Source organism: Anolis sagrei, chromosome 7, assembly GCF_037176765.1.
Source record: "Anolis sagrei isolate rAnoSag1 chromosome 7, rAnoSag1.mat, whole genome shotgun sequence".
Lineage (NCBI taxonomy): Eukaryota > Metazoa > Chordata > Lepidosauria > Squamata > Dactyloidae > Anolis > Anolis sagrei.
This window is the reverse complement of record NC_090027.1, coordinates 32,722,118-32,736,665: the sequence shown is the minus strand read 5'-3', so window position 1 is coordinate 32,736,665 and position 14,548 is coordinate 32,722,118. Positions and strand designations below refer to the sequence as shown.

General features: G+C 44.5%; 1 protein-coding gene across 1 annotated transcript in view; it reads left to right on the top strand.

Moving 5' to 3' along the window:
- The window catches only part of ADAMTS15 (ADAM metallopeptidase with thrombospondin type 1 motif 15), a 50,091-nt gene that overhangs the window by 21,261 nt on the left and 14,282 nt on the right, over window positions 1-14,548 (top strand). Inside the window, exon 2 of the mRNA XM_060787772.2 lies at window positions 10,350-10,482. Within this exon, the coding sequence (XP_060643755.2) occupies window positions 10,350-10,482 (133 nt within the window). The remainder of the gene's footprint in view (window positions 1-10,349; window positions 10,483-14,548) is intronic.

Genomic DNA, 14,548 nt, shown 5'->3' with positions numbered 1-14,548 from the left:
AAGAACATTCTGAACTCCACTAATGATGAAATTGAACCAAACTTGGCACACAGACCTCCCATGACCAACAGAAAATACGGGAAGGGTTTGGTAGGCATTGACCTTGAGTTTTGGAGTTGTAGTTCTCTTACATCCAGAGAGCACCGTGGACTCACACAATGACGGATCTGGACCAAATTTGGTAGGAATACTCAATACACCTAAATATAAACACTGGTGGAGTTTGTGGGAAATAGACTTGACATTTGAGAGTTGTAGTTGCTGGGATTTATAGTTTACCTACAATCAAAGAGCATTCTGAACCCCACCAATGATAGAATTGGGCCAAACTTCCCACACAGAACCCTCATGATGAACAGAAAATATTGTGTTTTCTGAAGGTCTTTGGTGACCTCTCTGACATCCCCTCATGACCCCCCCCCCCCCCCGGGTTCCCGATCCCCAGGCTGAGAAACACTGCTTCAAAGGAACTGTCCAAGGTGGTGAACCCAATCCCTCAAATATTTTCATCATCTTAGACTGGGGCCCTGGGAGAGTTACCAGTAGCCAGATGACAAAAGACACAGAGGAAGCTTTCCCTGGCATCCACAGTGATCAAGAAAAGGTGTTTTGGTTGAGGGAGGAGAGTTCCATTTAGTTGTCATCTGGCATTGCAGAGCTTCAGAAAAAATGCATTGCACAAGGAGGTACTGGTTACCTTCTTGCACAACAGCTGTAAAAGTACTGAAGAGTGTAGTCCTTGGTTGCAGAACTCGAGATCACAAAGAGGACCCCAGCCTTAGTTATTTTTTTTATTAACAAAAGAAATAATGTCAAGCAACTTGTTACTTTTAACTAGTTGGTTCCAAGCTCTGCTGACCACAGAGCTTGGAACTGATGACCAGACACAGTGGCTCCTGACTCCTTTGACTTGTTGCTATTATGAATTGGGCCATTCTAACATCTACCCTGTTGCTACTTTCCATAATATTTATGGTCAAGTTGGATAGGTCCCAGCCAGGCATGTAGCCGGGGGGGGGGGGGGGGGGGCTCGGGGGGGGGGGGGCTCGGGGGGCTTCAGCCCCCCCCCCGAAATTTTCATGGTGGTTCGCGAAAAGGCCTTATTGGTGCATTATTTAAACTGTTATGTTTATTCATATCATGATCTGATCACCATACTCAATATATCCCATATGCATGGGGGTATTGGGGTAATGATACAAAAGGTTTGCTAGGCTAGACCCTCTTTCACTCAGACTCAGCCCCCCCGAAACTCAGCCCCCCCGAAACCCCCCCTGAAAAATTTTTTAGCCCCCCCCCGAAACGAAATCCTGGCTACGGGCCTGGTCCCAGCTGTTCATACCATAAGCATCTTCATCTTGGATTCCTCCAGCTCATGGTGAGATCCCAAAAGATGATAAAGTTGAAATATGTTGCTTGAGTCTTTCTGAAAAGATAAAAAATATTCCTGTGTTTAAAATCTGTCAAGCCATTTGTCTTCTTCTCTCTCCTCCTCTTCCTTGACCTTCCTGTGTGGGTTAAGTTCAGAGGAGACCCACCTCACAGGAAAGAAGGAGACCACATTCATCTCTGATAGAGAGAAGAACATCCAAGGACCAGTTAGATGGTGGCTCCAGGACAGCAAATTATTTTTATTTTTACTGGCAGGGATGGGGGGGGGGGGTTGTATGGGTCTTTTTCTGGTGTATGTGTCTAAATAGCTTGGCTTTAAGTATTGTGGACTTTTGAGTACTACAATACGTTTGAGTTGAGGGCTGTGGCTTGAAAAAGTAACTTTTTCAAACTCTGGCATTTTAGAACATTCTGTTGTGGCTCAGGTGGAGCCTCAGGAAGAGCAGGAAGAGGATGATGGCTTTCGGATTCCTGAACATGTTCCTATTGTTGATACAAACGATGTTGATGCTGAGGATGAGGAGTTCCAGTTTCCCATGGGAAGGGATGTTGTCTTAGAAGATGTTTCTGATCTTAGTAAAACTTCACAGGTGCAGGTGGAGGAGTCGAATCAGCCTGTGAGCGCTCACCTGCTGATTCTCAGGCTGGCGATTCCCAGCTCCAAGATAATGAGTTATTTGATCTTGAAGGCTCTGCAGATCTAGGTAGAGAGGACAGTTTGCAATTCAGGGCTCACCGTAGTACAAGGCTTGCAAATGAGAGAGGTTAGAGGTCAAAGAAATGCTTTCATGCTGGGAAAGTATATTTAGTGAGCTTATTGAAGGCAATCTTTTGTCAGTGCAACTTCAGCGAACACCCTGATAACTTCTTGGGATTGCCTGGGCAATGCTGTTGGTTTCTTGGTACTTTGATTTGGATCTTGGCTTCTTGGGACGCTGTCATGCTGCCATGGAATCCTGTTTGATCTATGCTTATGGATTATGCTTCATGTTACTTGCCTTTGGACTTTGGAAACTCTGACTTTGCATTTAAGACTCTGTTTGACTATTGAACTTTTGCAACTTTACTTTTGTGTTTAAGACTTTGCCTTTTCTTTAATAAACAATAAAATCGACAGCCTTGGTATGTGTGGTGTTCTAAGCAAGGTGAATCTATCCTGAGGTGCATCACATTCCTGCTTTCATAGGGCTTTAGCCATCACCAGTCTGCTTCGGTACAAGAAAACAAGCTGTTTTCTCGTGCCGAAAAGAGAACGAAAGGTCTCTTGCATTGAATAGAGATGCCATACATAGTTTGGAAAACATCAGTAGGGTGTATCAGTGTTCAAGGTAGGGAGATAAACCTGCTGCTCCTTCCTAGGTTATTGCCATTTAAATATGCCTGGTCTTGCCATGTAATGGCCAACCCCCTGCTTAAAGTTGAGAAGGGATCCAGGAGATTTTGGAGGCCAGGTTTGGGCAAAGCAGCAATACTGCATTTTGCCTTCTAACCCCAACTGCTGCACCCTCTGCATCAGACCGTACTGAGGAATCGTGAAACATGACAGCATGTGTTCCTGTTTTAAGCATTCTTTCAGCTCTCCAAGGATATTTCTTGGAGCTGTTCCTGTTGCTCTTCCAATGAGAGGATATGGAAGCAATTTGGAGTACGTAAATAAAGACACTGCCCTCACTCAGGCTTGTGGACCGGCCTCTGCAGGCAACATCTGCAAGCCATGATGTCAGACCTGGCTCCTGAGCGAATAGAGCAAGAGGGCTTATCACTTAAGATGAGGATGTGGCAGAAATCCCCCATGATGTTTCTGGCATTGGGAACGGCCATTCCTGTCTTTTCCAGCTGTGCCGGTCATTGGCTTAAGCATCCATTGCTTTGTGAGGAGAGTCCAGTAACTGTAGGAAAGTGGCTAACCTTAAGAATTCTATTTGGGGAGATTCATTATTATTTATTTATTTAGGGCTTTTATATCCCATCCTTTCTCAACCTCCGCAGAGGGACTCAGACGGCTAACAAAGTGCCACCCCATGGTGCCCACATCAAAACATAAATATACAATTAACAGCAATGTAATAATAACAATATACAACAGTATAAACAATATAAAAACAGACAACAAATAGTCAGTGGTCACCAATTTAAATCATTATCCAAGGGCAGTCCATCAGTTCTAAATAAGTCAACACGTCAGTAGGTCAGCCTATTCTCCAATGGCCTGATCCTATAGCCAGGATTTTACTTGTTTCCAGAAGGTCAAGAGGGATGCAGCCAATCTAATTTCACTCGGGAGGGAGTTCCACAGCCGGGGGGCCACCACAGAAAAGGCCCTGTCTCTTGTCCCCGCCAGATGTGATTGTGACAATGGGGGGACAATGAGCAGGGTCTCCTCAGATGATCTTAGGGCCCTAGGTGGACTTATTTATTATTTATTTATTTACAGCTTTTATATTCTGCCCTTCTCAACCCACAGGGGACTCAGGGCGGATTACAGTGTACACATATATGGCAAACATTCAATGCCAATTTTTGACATACAAACATATACAGACCACCAGGGTCTGTATATGTCTGGCCACCAGGGGAGCTGTCGCTTTCATCGTCCATCTGCAATGCTGATGAAGCACTTCCGCATTCCCCGCATGCTTCCTCGCTGGAATGCTTTGCTGGAGTCTTCTTTATGGCCTCATTGTAGCGGGAGATACGTTCAGACAAGTAAACTGGGCCAGAACTATTAAGGGCTTTATAGGCCAAAGCCAGCACTTTGAATTGTGCTCGGAAGCCGATAGGCAGCCAGTGGAGCTGGCATAACAAGGGCGTTGTACCCTGTACCCAGCCCCAGTGAACAACCTGGCTGCCAAACGTTGGACTAGTTGAAGCTTCCGGGCAGTCTTCAGAGGCAAACCCACGTAGAGTGCATTGCAGTAGTCTATTCGGGATGTAACAAGAGTGTGGACCACCATGGCCAAGTCCCAAGGTATCCCAAGGTACGGGCGCAGCTGGCACACAAGATGAAAACCTTTGCTCTTGAATTGCCTCTGCTAATCTATTGAGCACCTCACATACACTGATCTCAATACACTCCACCACTGCATGTTTTCCATGCTTCACGGCTGTCAAGAAAGACTGGGAGTTCTATCAGCCATACATTGTCAAAGAGCTGGAGAATCCTCCCTTGGGGTGGTGGAGGGGCTTTCTAATGTTGAAAGCAAAACCATGTCTCTTCATTTTTCTGGCACCATGATTTTTCTGTCCTCTGCCCAGTTCTTTAAATGCTTTTCCAGCCCCATCGCCTGTGTTTACACCACAGTGCTGATCATCCTTCCTCTGCTGGGGGAAGATCCCTTTTCTCTGCCAATGCAACCAAAGGCATCTGTGTCCAGGAGAGCTCTATGTATTTGAGTTATTTCACAGTTACATCTAGCAGATCCTAGAATAACAGGTTTGCCATTCAACAGATTACGTTATCAGATGTGTAGCAAAACTAGGATGTTCTGAGTGTATATGTGAAGTGTGAATTCAACAGAAAGGGGTTTGCAGGCATTTGCAACAAGAGTGGAGCAAATACAACTCTTCTGAGGCCCTTGGGTTCTTGCAAATTAAAAAAAAGAGACATTTTGGGGCCCCAACCCATCTCAGAATTGCTACAGATTGCAGTGTTTTCCCCCTGCAACACCCAACTCATTGACTTCCAGTTGTAATAGCTAGGTCAATGTGACTCGGGGTGGAAACAGAGGTCAAAAATTGGTCCTTTCTCCTGTTGGTCATCCTTGGCATAGAGCGAGATTCATCAGTAAACTGTTTCTGGTTCTGTGGACTACATTGCCCTCAAGATTTTGCAGGTACAGTCCTGACTAATTTTCTGTTGTTTCCCCTTTTCAGCTGCTTTAAAAATGTCCCCGTTTCTCTCATCTTTCTCCCTTTTTTGTCAGCATACATCAGTTCCGCAATGTGGTTCAAAGTGCAAAAGCTCTTTACACTCCATTGACAATGTATTGTCGAAGGCTTTCATGGCCAGAATCAGTGAGTTGTTGTAGGTTTTTTGGGCTGTATGGCCATGTTCTAGAAGAATTTTCTCCTGGGAAAATCCTTTGTGGAGAGGTGATTAGGTGTTCCTGATCAAAATGAACAAAATGCAGCTACCAGTATTTAAAAAAACACTCTAAAATTATAACAGTAAATAAAGAACAAAACGAAAACACAGGGGAACTCCAGACAAGAACCAATCAGGAACCACCACTCAACAAAGAATTTTCCCAGGTTGTAACAAACCACACTTAAAAACTGTCAGGCCATCAAATGCTAATCAAGGTGGCCAATTGAAACAGTCAAACCTAGCTCCAACAGACAAGAGTTCTTTCTCCCACCCTGGACCTTCCACAGATATATGAACCCAATTTTCCTAGTTTCCAACAGATCTCACAACCTCTGAGGATGCTTGCCACAGATGCAGGCAGAATGTCAGGAGAGAATGCTTCTAGAACATGGCCATACAGCCTGAAAAACCTACAACAACCCATTCCATTGACCATTTTATCACATGGGGCAATTGAAGTGTGCTAGGATGCTTCTGCCCCGGTTCATCCATGGAGCACCTTACTTAGGCGATCCCTCATAGTCCGAGGATGATGGTCCTCCAACGTCGGTGTTCTGGCGGTGGGTCCATAGGTGGCTGTGGAACCCAATTCTTGATCTGCATCTTCTCCCGCAGTGAGGGCATTGATTTCCAGGTGGAAAGCAGTCCCAGTCGGGGTTGGCTTGACGTGCCTGCCTCTTGGCACATTTCTCTCTTTTGCCCTCCATTCGTGCCTCTTCAAACTCCACAGAACTGCTGGTCACAGCTGACCTCCAGCTGGAGCGCCCAAGGGCCAGGGCTTCCCAGTTCTCAGTGTCTATGCCACAGTTTTTAAGGTTAGCTTTGAGCCCATCTTTAAATCTCTTTTCCTGCCCACCAACATTCCATTTTCCATTCTTGAGTTCAGAGTAGAGCAACTCCTTTGGGAGACGGTGGTCGGGCATCCAGACAACATGGCTGGTCCAGCAAAGTTGATGGCAGAGGACTATCGCTTCAATGCTGGTGGTCTTTGCTGCTTCCAGCATGCTGACATTTGTCCACTTGTCTTCCTAAGAGATTTGCAGGATTTTCCGGAGGCAGCGCTGATGGAATCGTTCCAGGAGTTGCATGTGACGTCTGTAGACTGTCCACATTTCGCAGGCATATAGCAGGCATGGAGCACCACTGTACCCATCAAAATGTAGAGTGACTTCTGGTGGGGCTCCTTAGATGAACTGGGATGGCAGCATGGTGGAATGCGGCCTCTGCCAATACACAAGGGATGGGGAAGCATCTGCTGGCAGCCGGGGTAGAGGATGGAAAATCATGGCTCTGGACCTCATCCATGTGAGGTCCAGGATGAGGAAAGGTGGCAAAACATTGCCCTTCCTAGTTGTCTCCAGCAAGCACAGCCTGATGCACTCTCTCCTTTCTGGTGTGAGTTTCCTCATTAATAACTTTTGCCACTTTGGCCATACTCTGATGTTGGTTAGCCACATGTGGCCCAGTTTACCTGTGAATGTTACCGAGTGTGGTTTTTCCTTTGTATAGTCATTATTACCATGAATTGGCTCATTATAGATAGGCTTTTATGGTTTAAAATAGGCCCCAGGGATAACATCCAAGTGGTCAAGATTTCTAAGGGTATTATTATCAATTTTGCAGCTGATTGTGGGAGTTGGAGGCAGAGAGAGCAATCTGCCAAGGTCTGGAGGAGGAGAAAAATGATCCCTGAACTGTTAGAAGTTGCCCATCCTCAGTATAATTTGTGAAATTGCCTTTGGCATTAGTCTGAATGTAGTCATGCTTGGCCTTTAAAGCATAACCCTTTGCACTGAACCTCAGTAAAAACACATCTGTTTTCAGCTGTCACCCGCCCACCCATTTTTGGGACTAAGTCATATTATAGTAGTAGCACCAGAAATACTCAGCTCAGTGTCCATGTGGTGAGCTAGGAGACATTCAGGTTGCAGCATTTCTCTAAGGAGTGAAGGGTTCCTGGGTATTATGTTGTCTTTGCCCTCTATGTTAGGTTCTTGGGTCTTTATAGGAAAGGTTACAAGGACTTCTTCAGATTGGCATGGCTTTGCCTGAGCAGGGATATTCTTTTCTTTGCTTCTGGTGCTTAGTTCCAGTTTGTGGGTTAGACTATCCAACTTTTACTGTCTGCAAAAGTCTTTTTCTTTTCTTGGCTGTTGTTTGACATCTGCCGCAGCTCAGCTCTGATACCTTTTCAGCATGAGCGGGCCTTTTTCAGTAGAGCTCAGCACGTTGAGCTTGCATTGAGAATGGTTCACCATAACTATGTTGCTCAGGACAATGGAAGTGGGGAAGGGCCTTCTAAAAGATCCCAAGTTCAGGCTTGGGACCTTTTCAAATTAGATAGTTATAGCAACTTGATTGCATTTGACTTCCATGGCTGTGTCCTGTGATATCTCAGGATTAGTGCTTTAGGATGAGACATTTAGAATACACAGAGCGCCTCACCAAGTACATGCCCTAAGTAGGGCAATAGCTGGGTGGCTTAAACCCTAAGAAGGGCCATAGCCGGGAGGGGTTAAAAGTTTAATCCTGCCCAGAAATGTGTCAGGTTAAAAAAGAAACCTAGTTTACTCAGAACTTGGTTAACTAATTAAAATTCTTGAGTAAACTAGGTTTCGGGGGGGGGGGGGGGGGGAGGTTAAAACTCTTTTTTTGGGAGGTAGAACTCTTAACCCCCCCCCCTTTTTGGTTACAGCCCTGACCCTAAGATGCCATAAAACCAAGCAATGGCCATTGAAGTGGATCGATAGTGTGATAATTAACAAAATGAGTAGAATGAAAATGTCAGGATGATATCTGGTTGGACAAAAATGCATTATTAGAACACTATTCCTGTAACTGAACCTTACAACCAGAACTTGTGGCAGATCATCTCCCTCATATAATTTGGTTCCTTTCCAGTTTAGTTCTGTTTTCAACAGGATCCCTAGACAAAAATACATATTATATATATATATATATATATATATATATAGAGAGAGAGAGAGAGAGAGAGAGAGAGAGAGAGAGAGGGAGAGAGAAAGAAATAGAGAGAGAGAGAGAGAGTGAGAGTGAGTCCCTACTTCGCGGATTTTCACTTTTCGCGCGTAGTCCTGGAATGTAACACCCGCGATAAGTGGGGGAACACTATCTTTGTACCCTCACTTATCATGGGTGTTACATTCCAGGACTACCTGCGAAAAATGAAAATCCGCGAAGTAGGGACTCCCTCTCTCCCTCTCTCTCTCTCTCTATATATATATACACACACACACATACACACACAATCTCACGTCGGCAAGTAGCATCTCAAGCAGCTGCTGTGCAAGTCCTACTTTCATTATTGGTGTGTTTTCATCCCCTGAGTATATTCTTGATGCCTCTCCTGCCTTTCTTTTCCTATACTGGGTTGGTCTCGTAACATCACATGGATCTCCTCTACTCCCTCCCTCCTGACCCACCTGCCATTCACACCTCTAGACCTGTCCATCATCCTTCCCTTCCTTCTCTCACTTTCAACCCAGAAGGGCTCCCATCTGCGGAAGAGAGTGGGGAAGAGGAGGAGGAGGAAGCAGATGATGATGAGGAGCTGGGGGTGTGGGGTGCTTGCAGGAGGTGGTTTTCCAGGCTTGCATTTCCCACGATGCGCATGGCAAGGAAAGGTGCACCTCCAGTGTAAATATATACATTACTGTATTTATTGCAAAACCGCAAAGCAGCAAGTCCGCGAAAAGTGAACCGCGAAGTAGTGAGGGAACATTGTAGCTGTTACTTTCCTGAGCTGATGGTTCCAAGGCCTGGAAGTAGCTTTGTTGTAAAACAATAATAGGTCATCCCTCTTTGGTGGGGTGAAGAAGGGTTCTTTCTTCCTTTTTTTCTCAAATCCCCCAATATGGAAGAATTGTTGATTTTTGCCTTTGTTTTAGTTTAGTTTTAGTTGAGCAGAGCTGTTCATTGTTCCTTTCCTTCCATCTAGGCCAGTGGTTCTCAACCTGGGGTCCCCAGATGTTTTTGGCCTTCAACTCCCAGAAATCCTAACAGCTGGTAAACTGGCTGGGATTTCTGGGAGTTGTAGGCCAAAACACCTGGGGACCCCAGGTTGAGAACCACTGATCTAGGCCTTGGGTTGACTAACTGTAACTCTTGCATAAAGAATCAATTGTGTAGGAATGAATTTGTTATACAGAATCAATAACACCTGTGGGGTATCCTCTAAGCCACCTAGTCTATCCCTCCACTCCAGTGGTTCTTGACCTGTGGGTCCCCAGGTGTTTTGGCCTACAACACCCAGAAATCCCAGTTAGTTGACCAGCTGTTAGGATTTTTGGGAGTTGAAGGCCAAAACATCTGGAAACTCACATGTTGAGAACCACTGCTCTACTCAGTAAAGGAAACCCAGAGCTACAATATCCCCAACCTGTTGGTCCTCCAGTTCCTCCCTAAGCTCTCCCAACCAGTAAAAGTCAAAGGTGTCATCATTGCCATCACCTGACCATTTTAAATTCTTATTGTTTAAAGTGTAATTTGAAATTGTTTTAATATTGCTGATAGATTAATTATGTCAAAATGTTGTTTTTTTTTAATGTTTTTCAACACCACCAGAGTCATTTTAATTTTTAGGGCACCTTGTGTTCCTACCTGGAAGAAAGTTGAACTATAAATAAAGTTAATGTCATCAGCAGCAACATCTCTTTGGGAATATAAGTCCCAGAATCTTCCAGCTAACATGGCAAATGACTGTGTTGAATTGGGATGTGGAGATCTGTAATCCAAAAAAGGAGCATTTCCAAGCTGTGGCAATAGCCACTTTTGCTGCAGCAACTCAACTATGGTGTAACATTTATCTTCCTTTTTGCATTGAGACTAAGAGGCAATCCTTTCTTTGTGGTAGGACTTGTGTGGAGCTACAACCTGTGACACCTTGGGAATGGCAGATGTCGGCACCATGTGTGACCCGAAACGCAGCTGCTCAGTCATTGAAGACGATGGCCTTCCTTCGGCTTTTACCACGGCCCATGAGCTGGGTAAGGAATGACTTTGACAAAGAGGGAGAATGGGGCAGACATTGATGATATCCATGCTATTTAATCTCAGTTTCTTCACAAGAACAGCTCAGCCAAAGGACAGGTTGCGCAGGCCTGACCAAATCTACCACAAATAGGAGGTGTCCCGGTCATAGAATTCCTTCAATTTTCAAGTGAAATAGGGATGCACAACATTGGCCTCTGTGGTTGGCAGGCAGTACAAAGCTTCTTGGTTGGCTCAATGAAATATAAACACATAGCGATTGGCCAGAAATGCAGAACTTTGGTTGCACTACATTCCCCATTGCTAGCTCTAATGTCAATGCCACATCCCAATCACAAGGACTTTAGGTTCAAGAGGACATATTCTCCAAGCTTGGATTGTCACATAGCTGCCTGAGGGATAGGACAAGACACAGGAAATGCTTTAGCTCCAGGCCAGATTGTTTGTTCATTTAGTCCAGTATTGTCAACTCTGATTGGTTAGAGCTTTTCTGGATTTTAGGCCAGGGGTTTATTTCCTGTCATTAGTACATGATTCAGAAAAGCATGCAGTCCACACTGACATGGAACCTGGGACCGTCTACATGTAAACAAGCATTCCACCCATGATCCCTGTCTTTTCTTGAAGTAAAGGTCCAGATGCCACCTCTCTGTGTACCCATTGAGGTCTGTGATTCTGTGCCTGGTAGAAAGAATGGTGTTGGACCTGGGGATGTTGAGAGTTTGGATCTCCAAAATATTACTCCATTTCTCAATGTGTTTCATCCAACTAATATAATAATAATAGTAACAACAACAACAACTTCTTTATTTTTGTACCCCGCCTCCATCTCCCCGAAGGAGATGTAACATCAACATATAACAACAAAATTCATAAAAACATTTCAACAATATAAAACAACCACAGAATACAATACATAAAGGTAAAGGTAAAAGTTTTCCCCTAACATGAAGTCCAGTCGTGTCCGACTCTGGGGTGTAGTGCTCATCTCCATTTCTAAGCTGAAGAGCCGGCATTGTCCGTAGACACCTCCTAGGTCATGTAGCCAGCATGACTGCAAGGAGCACTGTTACCTTCCTGTCAGAGCGGTACCTATTGATCTACTCACATTTGTATGTTTTTGAACTGCTAGGTTGGCAGAAGCTGGGGCTAACAGCAGGTGCTCATGTTGCTCCCCAGATTTGAACCTGCGACCTTTCAGTCAACAAGTTCAGCAACTCAGTGCTTTAACCCACTTCGCTACCGGGGGCTCCATACAATACATAGCAAACATCTAATAACCTTCAATGGTCTGAATAGTGCACAGTTCTGAGTTTGGGCAGGGAACTGGTGCAAATCACTTGAAAAAGGATAGGGTTGATGGATAAAGTGCTAAAGGCAGATGACAAGATTAGGACCTGGGGGTAGTGTAAGGAGAACATTGTGTCTCTAAAAGGAGCAGTGGTAATATGTAAGATCTAATTATGGATCAAATTGGGATCCAGAATTATTTGGGGAACTCTCTAGTGCAGTGGCTCTCAACCTGGGGTCCCCAGATGTTTTTGGCCTACAACTCCCGGAAATCCCAACCAGTTTACCAGCTGTTAGGATTTCTGGGAGTTGAAGGCTAAAAACATCTGGGGACCCCAGGTTGAGAACCACTGCTCTAGTGGAAGGCACAGTGGAATATCCATGTCTTTAGTTCTTTTCGGAAGGTGGACAAGATGGGTGCCAGTCTAATCTCCCTGGGGAGAGAGTTCCAGAGCCAGGAGACCACCACCGAGAAGGCCCTCTCTCTCGTCCCCACCAACCATGTTTGTGATGCGGGTGGGAGCAAGAGAAGAGCCTCCACAGAAGATCTTAGAGATCGCACAAGTATATAGGGGAAGATCTGGTTACAAAGATAAGCCAGGCCCGAACTGTATAGGGTTTATAGGTGATAACCTGCACCTTGAATTGAAACCGGAAACTTATCAGCAGCTAGTGGAGCTGTTTGAACAGGGAGGTTAACTGCTCTCTATGGTTTGCTTCAGTTATCAACCTGGCCACTGACCTTTGCACTAGCTATAGTTTCCGGGCCATCTTCAGGGGCAGTTCTGAGTTTGGATGGCCAACTGGTGGAAATCACTTGCCAAAGCATAGCGTTGATGATAAAGTGGTAAAGGCAGATGACAAGATGACAAGGACCTGGGGGTAGTGTAAGGAGAGCACTATGTCTCTAAAGGGCAGCAGTGGTAATGTGTAAGATCTAATTATGGATCAAACCCATGTAGAGTGCATTGCAATAATCCAAACTCAAAATCTGTTACAGCAGCCAACTTTGCCTCTGCCTAATTTTGCACACTCCCTTTCAAATGTTGGCCAAGCATCCCTACATCATTCTGTGGCTAAGAAAGCAGCCACTTAAACCAAAGCCACAGATTGGCGCCATATCTTTGGTGGCAACCTGGGCAGCAGATTTCCTTTGGGTAGTGAAGCTGGTGACAATTGGTTTCTTTTCTTCCCTTTCTTTGCTAAATAAATACAGAATAAACCCTCTTGATCCATAATTAGGAGGGAGACAGGCATGTTGTTTAAAATAGAATGGTTCATTTGGATTCATTAAAATAGAATGGTTCATTCAGGAAGTTTAGACAATAACAAAAGCATCAAGACGAGTTGTCTGGGGAAACTCCCCTCTGGGTGCATACATAATGTTGGGAAGTTACTTTTTAGGATTACATCTCCCATACTTTCCACCAGCAGGGCCAAGATCTGTACTTGAATCTTATAGAGGTTGTAGCCCAAAATTAACTTTGGTAAGCAATCTTTCTCTAATGGAGTGAAAGAGACAGAGAGACTACTAAAGCCAGCATTTTAGTCCCAGTGCTGCAGGGAGGTTTGACTGGAACTGCTGGAAAACATCTGTTAGGAAGTCAAACAAGCCCAAGCTGGAGAACGCTCTCTCCTGGCTCTGCTCTAGCTTCATTTCCCAGACTCCAGAAATCCTAAAATAACATGTCACGGCCAGGATGCATTCGATACACACCTAGATCCGGAAAAAAGCCTAGTGCCAGATTGTCAACAGGATTTACAGCCAAATTGCTTGACTTTTTATTTGGAAAACAGGAAGAGACTCAGGGTTTCTGATTAGCACCACAAGAAATCCCCCATTCCCAAACTTGATTAGGAAGCAGTCCCATTTCCCACAATGGGATCAGTGCAGAATTGGATTTTTACTGTCAGAATGGATTACCTCACAGTTTCTGTGTGTGTCACTTGTGAATCATCTGTGTACTGCAAGCTGAGCATCTCTTATCCAGAATTCCAAAATCTATGGACATGGACTTAAACCCAGAAGTCATTGATTTTAATCGTTTTAAATTGTTTTTATATGAATTCGATTATGTGATTTAACCTGTTTTAAACAATGTATTTATGTGTGTTCGGCATCTAATTGTTGCCAGTCTGTACGCCGACCTGAGTCGCCTTCGGGCTGAAAAGGGTGGGATAAAAGTGCGGTAAATAAATAAATGTGGTAAATAAAAGTGTGGTAAATAAATAAATAAATGAATAAATAAAATCTGAAATACCCCAAAATTGTTCAAATGGTGACAAATTTTGTTTAAGGCACAACACTATTAAAAATATTGTATGAAATTACTTTCAAGCTTTCTGCATAAGGTGTATTTGAAATATAAATGAATGTCATGTTTAGACTTGGATCCTTAAATAATGAAATTTCAAAACACTTAAGTATTTTAGATAAGGGGCCCTTAGCCTATAATGTTCAATGCATTTGAATAGGGCTACCCATATAAAGGAGCCCCCAGTGGTGCAGTGGGTTAAACCACAGAGCTGCTGAACTTGCAATCCGGAGAGCAGGGTGAGTTCCCATTGCTAGCCCCAGCTTCTGCCAACCTAGCAGTTTGAAAATATGCAAATGTGAGTAGATCAATAGGTATCACGGGAAGACAATGGCGCTCCATGCAGTCATGCTGACCACATGACTTTGGAGGTGTCTACGAACAACGCTGGCTCTTCAGCTTAGAAATGGAGATGAGCACCAACCCCCAGAGTCAGACGTGACTGGACTTAATGTCA